We start from the raw sequence: 18,597 nt of genomic DNA, 5'->3' as shown, positions 1-18,597 counted from the left end.
TATTAAGCTACAATATTAATCGTTATAAATTGAAAAAACTAATATCAAATAAATTATTTGTAATTGTGTTAAAAACAAGTATTGAATAATTAAAAAACAAGTTCTTGGAAAACCGATAAATGAAGCGCTTTTCTATCGAAAATGAAGGAAGGAATGAAGGAGGCGATAGAGAGGAGAGCACGGAAAATGTCTTACTGAAATTGAAAGGGTAAGACATTTTCCTAAATGTAACCCATTTTCCTTGTTTTGGAGTTCATTTTCCAAATGAAAAATGTTTTCCGCCAATCAAACGCTGGAAAAGTTGGAAATGATTTTCCGGAAAATCAATTCCGTCAATCAAACAGACCCTTAATCAATTTTCAATGAAAATAGGATGCTTTTTCAGCCAACGTAGCTGAAAGTGCACATTGTAGGACACGTTTTCACTTTCTCTCTCCAAAAATAGTATATCTCGATAAATATAAAAAAAACGACAGACTTACTTAAATATTAAAAAAAATAGCATATTTCTTTAATTTAACCCATATTTGGAGCATATATTAGGAATTTTAGATTGGAAACCATAGATGCCAAACTATGCAACATTATCCTTGAATAGATATTTTAAGGGTGATATAACTTTTCCTACACATAATCATATTCCTAAACTTGAATTTTAGTGACGAAATTGAGGCGTAGTTTTTATTTTTTATTTCTTTAGATTTATCTTAGATTTAGTCTTGAAACTTTAGGCTATACATGACTAACCAACTTAACTCGAATTAATTAGTGGTGACTTTAGCTTTAAATCTTCAAATCTAGCTTGTTAGGTTCTCGTCTAGCATGTTATGACAATCACATCAACATTTTGATGGAGTGACCAATATTTTAAATAAAAATACAGAAATTCAATGTCTTAAAATTAAACCTTAGATATTGAATTTTAAATTTTAGAAAATTACATTAATTTTGAGCACATTTAAACATATTTATTGTTCTCTCTCATTCTTTAAAACTATGCGTGTAAATATTAATAGGTTAAAATATGTTATTGTCCTTATACTCTTTACAAATTTAGAATTGAATGCATATATTTTACTTTCAATAATTTAGTGTCTTAATTTTTAAAATTTTAAAGTTGAGGTCCAATTTTTATACCATTAAAATTTTTCATTAAATTTATCAATGTATAATTTTAAAATAAAAAGCACTTACTCGATAATCATATAACTAAGAAAAACCAAACTTTAAGTTTAACAAAAATAATTTTAATTATATTAAATTTAGAACTAAATTTCTAGAAATAAAAATATAACAACTAAATTTCGAATGCGGGTACTTATGGTACAGCATTTATTACACCCTAATTTTTGTTCTTGAAAAAGTCCCTTCTTTTCCTTCCATAATCATCTGCCTCCCACCGTCGTCCCTCTCTTCTCTCTCTCGTCTCTGCGAATCGGTTTTCTTGTCTTTTTCTTCTCTTCTATCTCAGTTCTCACCCACTGCCGTGTCCGCTGGTTTTTGCCGGATCTGACCCGTATCCAGTGTGTATCGTGTTGAGACGGCTACTGCACCACAAGTTGCCGAGTCCGGATAACGAAGGCTGCGACAAACAGAAGTAACTTTTTTTTCTTTATTTAACGCAATTACAGGGTTTTTGAAAATTAAAATGGAGGTAGAGAATGCAGAAAAAGTAAATCTGGAACAGAAAAAGAAGCATAAAGGGAAACACGATAAGCCAAAGCCATGGGACGAAGACCCAAACATAGACCGTTGGAAGATTGAAAAGTTTGACCCTTCTTGGAACCCCGATGGGTTACTGGAAGTCAGCTCTTTTTCCACTATCTTCCCTCGTTACCGAGGTAATTAATTGATTTCCTCTACGTTTTTTTTTTCTAATTTGATTACATTTTAAAATTTTACTTATGTTTGGTATCTTTTCTGCCGTCTTGTTTTAAGAAAAATACTTGCAAGAAGCTTGGCCAAAGGTTAAATCTGCTTTGAAAGAATATGGTATTGCTGCTGAGCTCAACTTGGTAAGTTTCAAATTCTGTCGAGTGTTTTAATGGCTTAATTCAGTGGTCTTTTTGTATTCTAGATTTTGGGTTGGTTGAAGTTGAGCAGTTTGTTTTCCCCTCTAGATTGTAACAGTTTGTTTGGTCCTATTGATTCATTGTTTGGATGTTCTAAGATTGTGACTAGAAACAAAGCAGAGGGATATTACCAGTCATCATGTTTGCTTGAGTAGTCGAAAGAAAGGAAAGACATAATTTAGCTAATGTCTTCGACTGTTTTGTATCTATCAAAAGATATGCAAAAATTGAAATAAAAAGAAAAAGTGTAATTTTCATATATTAATATGATAATAATTTGTAAATTTGGCTTTTAAATGTTTAGAGCATACATTTTTCCCTCCATCTTGTCCCATTCAAGAAGTAGGATTACTATTTTCACTTCATTTTTTCCTTTTTTTTCATACGTAGTCTTCTGTCTTATGCCCCATTGATTATTCCTTATCTTAAGAAAGCTGTCAGAGCGTTGGATCAACTTCTGTCTTTGTCATAATTAGATATAATCCCATATTTATCAGATTGCCTTCTTCAAAGATTGAAGGATCATTTTGCTTAAAATACTTAGTAAACACTCTACTGCAAAAGTTTTCTTCCCCTCGTTCTCCAATCTTTTATATTGATTACTGGCACTCTACTATTATTGCTATAATATTCACATATGGTTCTTTATCATCTGATGCCTTTAATTGCTGATCAGGTTGAAGGGTCTATGACAGTTTCAACAACAAGAAAAACTAGGGATCCATATATTATCATTAAGGCCAGGGATCTCATCAAGCTTCTATCGAGAAGTGTTCCTGCCCCTCAGGTAGACTTGTCAACTATGCTTGCACTTTTTGTCAATCACAATACTTAAATGTTTGTTTATTTCCCATGAGATTTTTTTGACCATTTTACTTGAAATAGCTTTTGATCAGTCCTTAAAACCATATGTATGGAGGTTGTTTGAATATAGTTCTTACTGTTTCTTTTAATTTTAGGCCATCAAAATACTTGATGATGAGATGCAGTGTGACATCATAAAAATTGGAAACTTGGTTCGCAATAAGGTATGTGTTTCAGAATTTCCTTTATTTATTTGATTAAAATTTTGCCCATTTTACTTTTGTGAATCTGGTATAATGGTCGCTATTGGTATACAAGCAGATGCTTGAGTAGGTAGCTGAAATCTGTGTCGAGCTTTGATTATTTCTTACACTTGTAGTTGAGCCTTGGTTGATCAATGGATCTTATATTGCTGGATCACTTGAACTTTAATTCTTTTAGCATACACTCTTTTAGCATTATGTAGGGTCAACTACGATGCATTGCACCAGTAAGAAGATTTTGCGATAACATGATGCCCCATAAAACTCGGATTATAAAATCTGAGTGCCTTAATGTTTCTTCTTGAAGCTAATTATGGACAAATATCTAGTCTGTAGTTATACTATTTTAGTTTGACACGTTCTATATATTTTAATTAAACTTAATGTAAGATCTTTCTGTTTTGCATTTATCTTTTGATGTCTGTCTGGGCGATGCAAATTAGGGTTCTTTGTTTTATGTTGCCTTCCAATCTGGATCCTATGATCTGAAACTTATTGTGATTTTTCTATTCATCTTTGTTTCACCTATTAATTAAGTACATATATATGCCTTCTGTCACTTGTGCACTACATAGGATTGATTAGGTTATCTTCGATGCAGCTACTATGAATTGTTTGTAAGCAGCATACAGAAAGCTGAAACTGCTTGTTATGTTCCTTAGGCTTTACTATCTATGCACGCTGAACCTCTATTTCTCATTCAGTCTATAGCTTGCTTATGAAGATGCTATAGCATGTTCAAAGTGGTACATTTATATCTGCTTATATGTTAATGTTAAGTGTTAACTAGTCGTTTGTACAGCATGCTGAGAAGCCGAGTTAATTGAATTGCATCCTTTTTAGCTTTTATATTTAAGTTTGGACAGCTTTTGGTTTTTTTATTTTTTTGTTTTTCTGTGTAACTTACTGAATTTATTTTTCATTTTGATAGATGGCAAGATATTACATTGTTGCATCTAAAATTTTTCAAAAAGTTGTCTAAATATTTGTTTTTACAGGAGCGATTTGTTAAAAGAAGGCAGCGCCTTGTGGGGCCAAATTCTTCGACTTTGAAGGTGTGTATAATTGATGTCTTAACATGATTCTAAAATAATCCCCTTATAAGGCTATGTTGAGGCATGAGGAAATACTATTACTATAAAATAATCCCCTTCATTACTGGATGCAGGCACTTGAAATATTGACAAGCTGCTACATTCTTGTTCAGGTAATTGCTCACCCTTGTTCGTTTTTGGTTGTTGAATTTTAATTTTTTGCTCTATGTTGAAATGGAGAACCACAAACTGAAAATCTTTTGTCACTTTCCACATGATGGAATAGGGAAACACTGTTGCTGCTATGGGTTCATTTAAAGGTTTGAAACAAGTCAGGAGGATTGTGGAGGACTGCGTAGAAAATAAAATGCATCCAGTATACCATATCAAGGTGCCAAAAACTTGACTTTGCAATTTTGGTTTTACTAGCGTTGCTTTAATTTATGCCAGTAAGATGTGTTTTGATATTGTATGAATATTCAGTAGCAGTTCCTATCTCCTGTTTTTTTCCTGTCTTACCATGTCTTCCTTTTCCCTTCCTTTTCATCATCCAGATTCTCATGATGAAGAAAGAGCTTGAGAAGGATCGAGCACTCAAAGATGAAAACTGGGATAGGTTTCTTCCAACATTCAAGAAGTAAGATATCTATTCTCTTCATTTGCATGTTTGAACTTATTTTCATGCTTTGTTCTGTTAGATATCCATTTAACCATCTAATAATGCTTCCAGGAAAAATGTTCAAACGAAGAAGGTTAAGAGTAAAGAGAAGAAACCATATACACCATTCCCTCCTCCTCAGCAACCTAGTAAGGTAAGATAGCTGATTGTCTCTTTGGGTTTTTTATGGTAACATGATTTCTTTTTGTCTCCCTCATTAGACTAGAATGAGATGTTTCCTTTTTTATTTAGTAATGTTGTTTTCCTGCACAATGTTCTCTGGTTTAAGGTTTTTTTTTTAGCTTGTGTTTGTTTTAGATAGACAATTGTAGTTTTATTTAGTATAATCTTGTTTGGTTTAGCTGAACATATTTGCTCTAAGAGCTAGGGTGCAAAATCTTAATTTTTGAGCCAAATGATCTGGTGGCTGGTGAGACCTTTGCATTCTTTAACTTTAGAAGGGGTTTCCGTTATAGGCAAGTAGGGAGAATTCCAAAAGAAATTTTGTAGGAACTTTGGGTTTGGATTAAATCTTATCTGTATCCTTTTTGGGATGATAAAATTTAGTGAAATTTATGCAGGCGTGCATAAGCTAGTGTACATAGGAACTGAAAAATTATTCTATCTGGGGGGTGAATTTTGGAGTCAATAATGAGGGGTTGGTTCTTTGCTTTTAGTATCCATTACATGTCTAAGTTGTTTTTCCTGTGCTCTTCCATTCTAAAAAAAAAGGGAAATGTAAGCTAATGAATTGCCCCCCCCCCCAAAAAAAAAAAGGGGAAGTAAGCTATTCTTTCTCGAGGGTGCATATAGATATTTGAAGCTTCCAACCCGGAGATTGTCTTTTTCCATTAAACTGAGATACTGAATAGTCACTGTATGTCTGCAGTGTGAGTAAGCTATGTTACTCAAACTTGGGTGTGACTTGTGAGTGTGTCGAATGTCGGGTATGTGTATGATGTGGTTATGTTTAACTTTTTTATAAGTTTTCCTTGTATTTAGAGGAGTATATCCTTATACCCAGGTCCCAATGTGTCTAATATGGGTCCTGGACATGGGTACTTGAAGAAAAATAAAGACCTGGAGCAGCATAAATCGTCATTGTTGTCATCATCATCATCATCCTTGTTATTATTATTATTGTTGTTGTTGTTGTGGAATTTTATGGAAACTGAACTTACATTGGTACATGGTATTGTCCAGATTGATCAAGAACTGGAATCTGGAGAATACTTCTTGAGTGAGAAAAAGAAATTAGCGAAGAAGTGGGAAGAGAAGCAAGAGAAGCAGGCACAGAAAGCAGCTGAAAACAAAAGAAAAAGAGAAGAAGCATTTGTTCCTCCCAAGGTTCTATTTTGAAACCTATAGTGGCTGACGCATAGAATCACAAAGTCCAACTATTTTTATCAAGTATTTATTTGTTTCAGCAGTAATATAATTTACCTGTTGCAGGAACCCGTGAAGCAAGATTCTAACAAGTCAGAGAACAAGGAGGAAGATGTTGCTGCCCTTGCTATGTCCTTGAAGGTAATTTTATAAGATTTCTTCCTTTTCAAAGATACTTGTTACAATTGGGCATAGTTCTAAGCAGCCCCACCTTGGATTTTACTGCAGCAAAAGGCCAAGGAATTCGGAAAGCAAAAATCTTTGCAAACTATCAATGCTGAAGAATATATTTCAGCCCCTGCTGCCGAACAGCCTTCCAAAAAGAAAAAGAAATCCAAGCATACCTAGTATAGGTAAACTATAAATTTTGTTGTAGACAAGTTCATGGTATGACAAATTTTGCTAAATATGTGCTGGCTTTTGTCAATCCGTGGTGCGGATGTGCAATTGTTGAGAAAAAAAGGCTGATATTTGGTAAAAAAACCTTGATATATCATGTTGAAGCTTAAATATAGTTGATCACCCGACTATGTTTTTGGGATAATTTATCATATAACTTACATGATATCATAGTTTCAGAGTTTGAATCATGGAAACTGTTGTACATTTGGATTTTTAGTCAATGTTTTGGTGCCCATTGGAATGTCTTGACACTTTCTAGCTTGCACATTTTTTGTACATTTAGATTCAAGTACAAGCTTATTTATTAGGTTTGCACACGAGGCATGTTGGAACTTGAATATAATAATTGATTATTTTCTTATCATGTAACCTTCTAAGAGGACAATGAATTTGAGATTAGACTAAAAAGTGTACAAGTTTATAGGTAATAGTATTTTCTGTCAAAGAACTTGACTTCTTATATATGACAATCTCAATTGGCTTTAGAAACCGACATATTTAGAGCATCAATTCTTGTTTTATACATTTCATAAACATTATTATTGTCACACATCTTAATTCTTAGTTTGCTTTGAATGTCAACCAATTAGAAAACGGAATTGCAGGTTAAATGGGTAAAAAATTTCAATTACTTTTTTGGTTCTAGATTTTGAGGTGTCAACATGATCTTGGCAAATCACTTGTTCAATTACTTCAAGTAATAGAGTTGAGAAGGCAACCCAATAACCTACTTGAATTGATCAAACTTGGAACTTGAAAAGGTTGGAGAGTTCGTACCATCGGTACAATGGATTGAACTTTCTTTTTTGGTTTTTCTTGTCAGATCATAAAGGTTCGCCCTACTTTATGTTATATATAATGATTAAAATTAACTAACTAGTCCTATTAGTTCTGTTCAAAATTAATGTATGGATCCATTATTATTTTAATATGGGATCTATTTGATATGGAACCTGTAAAAAAGTGAGTGTATTTCAAATTTTAACTAATCATTGTAAAATATTGATGATCGTATTCCAAAAGTTAATTTCAAATGTTTGATATTTCACTACACCAAAATAGGTATTTAGCGGCGCTTTTTTAGGGCTATAGCGGCGTTTTTTAGCGTAAGAATACTTTTAGCAATGCTTTGAGAAGCGCTTAAAAAATGTTGCTATTGATCATGTCGCTAACTTTAGCGGCTTTTTATAATAAACGCTAAAGATGAACACCTTTACTTGTTTCTCTTTAAGCCGCAAATAGACTATGGTCTTTAGCGGCGCTTACACAAAAAACGCCGCTATAGACCATAGTCTTTAGCGGCGCTATACAAAAAACGTCACTATAGATCGTGGTCTTTTAGCGACGTTTGTACATAAAACGCCACTATAGACCATGTTCTTTAACGGCGCTTGGACAAAAAAGGTCACTATAGACCGTGTTCTTTAGCGGCGATTGGACAAAAAACGCCACTATAGACCATGGTCTTTAGCGGCGCTTATACGAAAAACGCCACTATCGGCCGTGTTCTTTAGCGGCGTTTACCCAAAAAATGCCGCTAATTTTGGCATATTTGAAAAGTTTTTTTTATATTTTCAGCCCTCTTGTAAAAACAAATCAGAATAAACCAAATATAATCCAGCCAAAAGTAATACATCTATATAATATTTAAAATAAATGTCAATAAATAAAATAAAATTCTTATTATTCTTACAAAAATTGTAAAAGTTAAAATGATAATGCCAAAGTCAAAATTGAAGTATATTTACACGATAGTCTAAGACGACGGTGGTTGCGACTGCTGAAACATCTTCATCATATTCGAAGTCATTCTTTGGAGTTCATCGAACTTTTACTACTGCTCGCTTCCCTCGTTGCGACCTTTAATTCCTCGCCATGACCTCTTCTTCTCTCACGATCTGCTTTAAGTTCTTCTGGAGTTCTTCATACTTTCATTGAACCTAAGCTTCTCTCATTGCGCCTCTTTCTCTCGTTGCGATCTGCTTTAAGTTGTAGTGGAGTTCATATCTTTTGAACCTCGACTTCTCTCGATGTTGCCTCGCTTTAAGTTGTGTAATTTGTTCACTTGTTGTCGCTTGCATCCGAGCTATCTGGTCTCTTAACTTCGAACTTGACTTGAGCTCGACTCCCAATGCATGTATCGTTGAAATGGATCCAAAATATTGGGATGGGTTAACAAAAGATCATTGAAATCGAACCCGACCATACCTTTCAGACCCAAAACTTCGGTGATAATCCGGTTATCAATGTCGTCAATATGAACAGAACTATCACTTTGAAGCAATCGCTTCAGATTTACTTTGTCCTTCGCTTTTCCTAAAAATAAATCACATAGTTAAGAACGCAATTTATTAAAAAAACAAATGCAACATAACTTAACAATATTTGCATTACAAGAAATGAAATAAACCATTAGAACAGTAAAAATAATTAAAACAAGTCAAATTGTATTAAGCGAACGTACCATAATTTCTGCAGCTTCAGGAGTCATAGGGTTTCCATCTTTCTTCCTATGTGTAATGTTAAAAAGTTGAAGGCGTCTAACTTTTTGACCCGACAGCACTTCCTACAATGCTATAGTAAAAATATTATTTGATATAAAGTAATAAATATCTGCTAGTATTAAAAAAATCCAAAATACCTCGGCCTGAGCTACACACGTAAAACTTCTCGACCCAGCTGTGTGTGTGAATTTTTGTTTCTGCCTACTACTTGTTCCAACTCGTTCACAATCCTACATTATGAAATTAATAGTACGTTAATTATTAAATACTATAAACCAACATAATTACAAGATTTTTGTAGTAACACATACCTCCCCTTTCTTCGAAGTCCAAAATCTAACGACCTCTTCCCACTGGTACCTTAGCATTCCCGGCGGGACATTTTGTAATTTCTCGTCGAGTGTTGTTTTTGTCTTAAAATAGTCTTTCTTTAATGTGCTCTTATGGTCTCTCCACCTTTTTCCTAATGCCTTCTTTACATAAGCATCGGAGACCTCTAGAGCAAATCTAGCCTACAAAAAACACGTTTTGTTTTTTACTTAAGAAAGTAAATGTAAACGAAACTTAAACCCAAGTATTATAAATGACATACACGTTTTGTTACCTTAATGTTATCGAGAGCTTGGTTCTTGTTACTCTCGGGCACTTTATGCCATGACTCGAAGTTAATTGGCAATATATTTGGATTCCGTGCTAGAATGCCCATGTATCCTGCTAAAATGCGAGCTTCTGATCCAACAGGCTGACCAAAGCTATTACTGGATACTTGGACACGCTCGACTGGATCTAGATCGTATAAATCCCTCAAGAGATACGTCCGCGAACTCTCCACGTCCGGCGAGCTTTCAAATAGAAAATAAAAGTATTGTAATATAAGAAATTTAAAAAATAAAATAAATAATAAGTCAACAAACATGTAAGTTAGATGTTAAATTACTTTGAGCTTCTATAGGTTTCTCAAGTGTACCCGGCGCATTCGAAGATCCAATAGCAGTTTGTTGTTCAGTGCTGTTTGTTTCGGTCGAGTTTGGAGTACCTTGAACAATGCGGTGCGCTCGCACGAGTCTTCTAGGCATTTTATCTGCAATACAAATAAATTAGTTGAAAGCTTAATATACAGTTACAACAATAATAATATGTTTAAAATAGTTGAAATATATAATAAGACCAATATTATGATATGATATTACATATAATTAAATAATCGTAAAAGCTTACTATATTATAATCCATAAATATCTTCATCATTATCCTGGCGGACCCATTGACTGTGTGTACTAGTACTAGGGATGTTTTCGTTTAAGTTTTGTTCTGAAAATGGCAAAGTTTTTGTTCTGTCGTCAATGCCATCTCTACTTCCACTGCCTATGTCAAACAAGTCCCTAGGGATGTTACGGAGTACAACGTACCAACCCTCATCAATTTGATCTTTTGAGTAAAATACTTGTTTGACTTGAGAAGAAAATACGTACGGCTCATCAATCAATTGTTGTCCTGTATGAATCTATCAATTGAAGTTCACCATTGTGAAACCAAATTGATCTTGCTTAATTCCACGACCAGTATTAACATCGGCCCAATCACCTCGAAATAAGACAACTTTCCATTTTCCGTAGTAATCTAACTCAATTATATCAGTAAGAAGTCTGAAATATTCTACATTTCCCTCGACAGGATTGTTGTCCCTAGCACTAGCATAACTAGTAATTGAGGAATTAACAACTATTCCACAATTTTGCGTTCTCCTCAATCTCTCGCGATATTTTGTATGAAATCTGAATCCGTTGATGAGGAACGCACTATATCTTTTAACCACCCGATTTGGACATTGAGAAAGCCATTTAACTTCGTCGGTCACGTTCTTCCCACTCCAAACCTATTGTATGAAAAGTCAACTGAGTAATTAAAAATGTAATCTTACAAGATTATAATTATATGTCGATGAAAGCTACAATTGCATACCATTTCGATTAACCATTCATGGAAAGATTCTGTGAACAACTTATTGATGTCTCGAAGTTGTGTTCTTCGGGAGCGCGAACGTGATCTCAGTATTTGTTTGTACTCACTATGTAAAAAATATGTTCAGCTTGTTAGAAGATAAACAATTTTTAATTGATGAATATTTATCAAATTTCTAGAACTTACTTGCGTAAAGGTTCCATTGATTCGTGGTGAAACAGAATATACCGATATGCTTGTACCCACGAAAAACCATCTAATTCTGCAATTTCCACTTTGCCGATTGCTTCTCCAAAACTTTGGAACAAATAAGTATCGGCCAAGTTATGATCCGTGAGTCCAGCATTTCTATTTGGTCTGCTCAACCTTGTTTCGACATCATCCAAATATCGCGAACAGAAGGTCATACATTCCTCTGCTAAGTAGGCTTCAGCAATCGATCCTTCTGGATAACGCTTGTTGCGACAGTAAGACTTTAACTTGGATAGGAACCTAAACACGAAATAATGTTATGAAAAGTTGTACTGAAAGGCATATAGGGTTTACGGAATGAGAGTTTTTAAAATAAATTAACACCTTTCTATGGGATACATCCATCGGTACAAAACGGGTCCGCCAAGAATTACTTCTCGCGGGAGGTGGATTATCAAGTGAACCATAATAGTGAAGAAGGAAGGTGGAAAGATTTTCTCCATGTTGCATAAAGTCAATGCGGCTCTATCCTGTACCTTCTGAACTTCTTGAACATCCAAAACTTTGCCACAAATGGCTTTCATTATATTGGATAGTTCAATTATACAAGACGTCACCTTCTTCGATATACAACATCGTAGAGCAACTGGCAGTAAATCTTGCATCAAGATGTGATAGTTATGTGATTTTAGCGAATACAGTCTTCGATGTTTAACACTAACACATCGAGATATATTTGATGCATACGCATCTGGAACCTTTATATCCTTCAACACCGTACAGAACACTTCTTTCTCTGTCCTCGACATCGAAAAAATTGAAGGTGGCAACCGATATTTCCCATTAGGAAGTGGATTCGTATGAAGATCAGGTCGAATTCCCATTTGGACTAAATCAAGTCGACTCTGAAGATTGTCTTTTGATTTTCCATCTACATTCAAAATTGTACCCACAATATTCTCGCAGATATTTTTCTCAATGTGCATAACATCAAGATTGTGTCGTAGAAGCTGATGCTCCCAATAAGGCAACCCAAAAAAATACTTCTCTTTTTCCAGAAGTCTGCCTCATTGGGATCATCATCTTCATCGGAGTCATCATCAGCTTCATCATTTGATCTTCTATTTATTTGCGTGTTTGTCGGGTGGTTCATCTTTCCATAACTGAAATTTATATCTTTCAACATGAACAAGATATCACATCCACTTGTCTGCGAATGAACTTCTCTGAACTCTTCGGTACCGTCAAATACTGAACTTTGAAATCTAAATCTATGATTTTTCGGTAACCACCGACGATGTCCCATGTAAGAGAACTTTTTCCCATTGTATAACCATTGCGAACATGTTTGTGCAGCACAACAAGGACACGCGTAACGACCCTTGGTACTCCAACCGGATAAATTGGCATAAGCGGGAAAGTCATTAATGGTCCACATCAAAGCTGCACGTAAATTAAAGTTCTCATTTCTCACCACATCGTATGTCTCGACACCAGCCCATAATTGTTTTAACTCATCTATAAGTGGCTGTAAATAAATGTCGATATCATTCCGGGCCCTTTCTCCCGTGGATAATCATAGATAAAATAAGGAAGATTGCTTCATGCAAATCCACGGAGGCGATTGTAAGGAACAAGCACTCTCGGCCAAATCTTGTCGCATACTCATGATCTTGAAAGGATTAAATCCATCAGATGCTAGCCCAAGCCTCACACTCCTAGGATCGCTTGCAAAGTTTGGAAATTTATTGTCAAATGATTTCCAAGCTAAAGAATCTGCCGGATGCCTCATCTTCCCATCATCGGTTCGTCCATCATGGTGCCACATCATAGACTCCGCTGTCTTCGATGACATGAAAAGCCTCTAAAGCCTTGGTATCAGCGGAAAATATCGTAAAATCTTGACCGGCTTCTGTCTTGGTTGTGCAACATTTTCATCGTCGTTCCCATCTTCTGTGTTTCTATTTATCCAACGTGATTGGCCGAATATATGACAGCACTGTTGACTTCTCCGATCGCCCCAATACAACATGCAATCATTCGGGCAACTATGAATTTTGGTGTACCCAAGACCTAAATCTTTTATCATTTTCTTCATATCTTTGCATGATTGAGGAATTTTTGCAAACGGAAACATTTCTCTCAAAAACTCTAACAAGATTGTCAAAGAGTTCGGTCCACCCTCCCAAACATTTTAAGCGAAAAAGACGAATCTGAAAGACAATTTTGAGAATTTTAATCCCTCATACGGTTCTTCGTTCATGTCATTAAGTAGCGTAGAGAACTTTGCCGCTTCTCCATTCGGCTCTTCATGATGTACACTTCTTCCGAGTTCGGTAAAAGCATTTCCACCGAGATTACAATCATCGATAGCACAAAGTCGGGTGGGAACGATCAAACCATGATTGTGAATATTAAATGCTTCCCGCAACATCCTTCCATGTCATCCCTCTAACGATGATGGTAAGCGAGACTATCATAGGATACATCCATCCTTGAAGAGGAAGTACTAGGCAGGCATTCTCCATGAAAAAGCCATTGTTTATAACTCCGAATAAACCCATCAACAATTAGATGCTCGTATACAACTTCACGAGAATGCTAGTTTATGTTGACACACTTATTACACGGGTAAAGAATCATGTTCTCTTGGCTTGCATATTGAAATGCAAAATTTAGAAAAGTCTGTACTCCATTTCGATAACCGTCGCTTACCCTTGAAAAATTCATCCAAGACCGGTCCATTTCTTATTTCTTGAAGTCTGATTTTCACCAGAAATTACAAGGGTAAGTTGTTCAGTGGTAAGTATAAATGAGTTATGTATGTATATCATATGTTACATAATTTATGTATTAAGTAAATTATGTAAGTTATGTACGTGTATAAGTTATGTAAGTGATGTATTAAGTAAGCTATGTAAGTTGTGTATTATGTAACTTATGTAAGTTATCAAAGTAATGTATGTTATGTAAGTTGTAAGTTATGTATTATGTAACTTATGTAAGTTACCAAATTAATGTATGTTATGTAAGTTGTAAGTTATGTATTATGTAACTTATGTAAGTTATCAAATTAATATATGTTATGTAAGTTGTAAGTTATTATGTATTATGTAAGTTATGTAAGTTATGTATTATGTAGGTTATGTAAGTTGTGTAAGATATTTAAGTTATGTAAGTTTTGTATTATGTAAGTTATGTATGCTATGTATTATGTAAGTTTATATAAAAATTTATATAAGTTATGTATTATGTAAGGTAACATATAAGTTTATGTAAGTTATGAATGTAAGTTATGTATTATGTAAGTTATTTAAATTATTTAAGTTGTGTATTAAGTAAGTCCTGTAGGCTATGTGTTATGTATGTAAATTATGATATGATTGATAAATTTTTCAAATATATATAAAATTTTAATAAATATATTAAAAGCGTATATAAATATATATATATATCAAAGATGTTTTAAAATATAACTTTGAATACAATTCATTTAAAATATAATTTTGTAGCTTTAATCTCAGGATAATTCAAAGATCGTTACGATATGATATATATTTTGTAGCTTTTATTAATTCAAAGAACAAATTATGTCAAAAAAAAAACATTGACTTAGCATTACAATATATAATTAATTTGTTTATATTTATGAAAACAATTTTGTTATTAAAGAAATAATACTTTGAATTGCCATTACAAAATAAATATATTTGAAAAAGTATATTTTATTTTAATAGAAAATATAAATAAGTATACAAATTTATTTGTATGTAAAAGATTATTAGTCATTAACATAAAACCAATTTGCAAATATAAGATCGATAATTAATCATTAATTTGATGTAAAATTTATAATCGCAACACATAATATCGAAATCGATGATTTATAAACGCTATTCGATTAAACGATTCGCCCATAATTTATTCAATTACTCAAATATATAAAGTTGTTTAAGAGTTGTATTCAATTTTAATTGTTTAAAACAATTGCCTTTGCCGAATAGCAATTCTTAAATTTAAACATCAAATAATGTAATAAGCTGCAAAGTCAAATGGAAATTTAGCTAAATTGGTAATTGAAACTCCCTTCTAAAAATGAGAAATAATAATTAAACTATACAACTAAAATATAACAAAATTTTTTTAACAATTTGACTTTTTTAATAAGAAAACTAAATAGAGAAACATAGGAATAAATACCTTAAATTTCCTCAATTTCGAAGCAAATCCTGGAAAAAAAGACAGAAATACATTAGTACCGAAAAAACAGAAGTAATTAAAGCCAAAAAACTAAAAAAAAACAGGAGTTTATACTCACAAAGTTAGCTAAACTAAAAAAACTAAAAAAACCTAAATGCATAAACGATTTAAACCCATATCATATAAGTCATACATCAGCTTATAACCTATCATCAAAACTGATCAGCTTGATGAAGTAAAAAGGTACATGACAGTGAATTAGATGATATTAGAGGTTTAAAATTGAACATATATATGAATATATGTTGAAACCTAACCTAACCAAATCATGCGGGAGAAATCACATTTTCTTCTAAATTAAACATAAAAAAAAGTATGTCAATTGGGTAAGGATATTAAACAAACAACATTACGCAAATAATTAGATGATACTCCTTCTATTCCCAACGCTATAAAGCAGAGATTTATAAAATCCACCCCACGTGAGAAGGTGACAAATTAATTGGGGCTCATATTTTGTCAAAATTGCTACCCAATTTGATTATCTTGAGTTTCGTTAAGGACGTTTTGAAAATAAAGTAGATTTAAAGGCAAATAATGCAAATATAAATACTAATAACAGCCTGTTTTCTAAATAGCAAACCTATTATAAGTAGTAGTCAACCTTTGCAAGCATATTACAATCTATAAATCATAACCTATATTTAATTATTTATTACATTCAGGCATATCATACATTTCACATATATATATATATATATATATATATATCACCTAACCAATGTGAAATATCTTAACATTATATGTTTTAATACATATGACAAACATGCCAAGACCTTATAAGTTATGTCAATTTCATATATTAAACATCACCAAAATATATATATATATACTATACCATATACTTATAATCCATCTATGATTAGCGACAATAAAAATATATTTAAATCATAAATTAACCAAAACCGAACTTATAAACTACAAACCGAATTCACATTACATAAATAATGCACACTAGGCATAACAAATTCTCTCCACTAAATATTGAATTGATGTGGCCTAGCTATTATTATTTCATTGATTATATTGTATGCCTAAATTAAGTCTAACCTCAAACAACCTATGTTTTAATACCGAAAAATCATTACACAAACAACATTCACACATTTACTTACTCAACCAAGAATATGAAAGTAATATGAAAGTAAATTAAACAAACAATTTGTTTCAGTAATGGATTGAAGAAATAATACATTTCCCCTTAAATGGATGCTGGAATAACTCCATATCCAAGGATATTAAAGAAATCATGATTAAAACAAAACGAAAACCATAATTTTAATAATGATTTCTCAAAATAAATCATGATTAACTATATTTAATACTGTGTTTTGTATTTAAACGCAGCACATATAAAAAGCAATTGTACGGCTTTTGTAAAAGACTTTGCCGATTGACACCAGAAATCCACAAATCGGGTGGGATAGGGGTTTAAGGAAGGAGATGAAGAAGCAGCAACAACGCATCAAGGCAACACGGAAAGAAACCCTAAATTATTTTTTCGCTTTTATCTAATGAGTCACCACATTTTTGATGTTGTTTAATCGAAACCCTAAAACCCCAAATAACTCAGACTGACCTAAAACCCAAAAAATTTAATCGAAAAAGAACAGAAACGGCTTACCTATTCAATCGACAAATCTCGTAGCTGTGCCCACACAGTTTCAAGATCGACTCCGAGCACGTTTATTTCCTTTGTATTTTTCGTGAAAAGTTTTCTCCCCTTTCGACACTTAGAAAATTTCTCTCCTAATTTCTCTGCGATTTCCCTATTGCTGTAATTGGAGGACGACACAGATAGAAAGTTAATTTGTCCTCTAAAGAAACGGCGCCGTTTAAGTAAAGTTATGTAAGTTTTGCGGCGCTTTGTGGAAAAACTCCACAATAGAAACTGATTCCCTAACACGTAACGACGTCGTATATTGCAATATTTGTGGCGTTTTTGACTGAAACAACGGTAAAGTATACCTTTTGCGGCGTTTTTATATAGAAACGCCGCTCGAACTCTTTTTTTTTTGTCTTACATTTAAATAATTAATTGCCAATTTATTTAACAAATAAATAATTACTTACTTATTTATTTGTTTATTTATTTATACCAATATTATTTTGGTCCTATATATACAAATTAAATAATTAATAACTATATATATATCCATATATATCAAAAATATATCAAATGGCCGTTAATTTGGGTTAAATGTTTTAATTATATAACTACTATTAGTTATATTGTATCATTTAACAAGTCTCAAATTATAAATTAACCTTGTAATCTTCATATTAACCAATCAATTTATGTAGCTACATGCATAAAGTCGTGATATATCATCTACCTATTATACTCAAAACTTATCTTAATATTAAATTTGTTCGGATCTATATTTTACAAATATATAAGAACAAATATATTTACCTCAAAATTAATCAATCTAATATTAACCTCTTAAGAAACCCTAACCCCGCCCAACCCTAAAACCTCTCTAACCCTTAAATTCCCTAAACCCTAATTAACCTCGCCTTAACCCATAAATTCACGTCAGAACCCCTAAAGCATAACCCATTTCTAACTCCTAAACCATAAATACCAAACCTTAAATTCATATATACCGCGTAGTACTCCTTAAAATACCATGCATCGACCAAAATATTCCCTAAATATTCTTTAATAATAAAAAATATAGTGAAAATCTATTAAACAACAAGTTATATATATAGTTAAAATGTTGTATAAAGTTGAAATAAGGTAGCAATATTATCTTTATGACAAAATTTCGTATGAACCTTCAAATGTCCTCTCAACAAATGGAAAAAAAAATTGTTATAATAAACTTGGTACAACAAATTTTGTCTCTTTATATAAAAAACAAATTTTTTTTATAAAATTTGGTATAGAAAATGCATTTTTTTCGATAATAAATTCGTAAAGGATGAGGACACGGGTTAAATGGCCTTTAAAGAAACGGCGCCGTTTAAATTAATTTTAAGTCACATTTGCGGCATTTCTGCGTAAAAACGCCACTAAATTTTCAATTACAGAAAGAAACGGTGACGTTTTCA

General features: G+C 32.8%; 1 protein-coding gene across 1 annotated transcript; it reads left to right on the top strand.

Annotated features, from left to right (window-relative positions):
* Nucleotides 1-1,333: 1,333 nt before the first annotated feature.
* Nucleotides 1,334-6,854, top strand: LOC105793880 (KRR1 small subunit processome component homolog). The gene is made up of 12 exons (XM_012622769.2): nt 1,334-1,841; nt 1,939-2,015; nt 2,749-2,859; nt 3,032-3,100; nt 4,138-4,194; nt 4,308-4,346; nt 4,460-4,564; nt 4,728-4,810; nt 4,904-4,985; nt 6,035-6,178; nt 6,284-6,358; nt 6,446-6,854. The coding sequence occupies exons 1-12, from the start codon at nt 1,649-1,651 to the stop codon at nt 6,563-6,565; spliced, it is 1,155 nt and encodes a 384-aa protein (XP_012478223.1). The 5' UTR covers nt 1,334-1,648; the 3' UTR covers nt 6,566-6,854.
* Nucleotides 6,855-18,597: the final 11,743 nt, after the last annotated feature.

Source organism: Gossypium raimondii, chromosome 3 (genome assembly GCF_025698545.1).
Source record: "Gossypium raimondii isolate GPD5lz chromosome 3, ASM2569854v1, whole genome shotgun sequence".
Taxonomy (NCBI): domain Eukaryota; kingdom Viridiplantae; phylum Streptophyta; class Magnoliopsida; order Malvales; family Malvaceae; genus Gossypium; species Gossypium raimondii.
The sequence above is the reverse complement of the archived record's forward strand: the minus strand, read 5'-3'. Positions and strand labels throughout refer to the sequence as shown.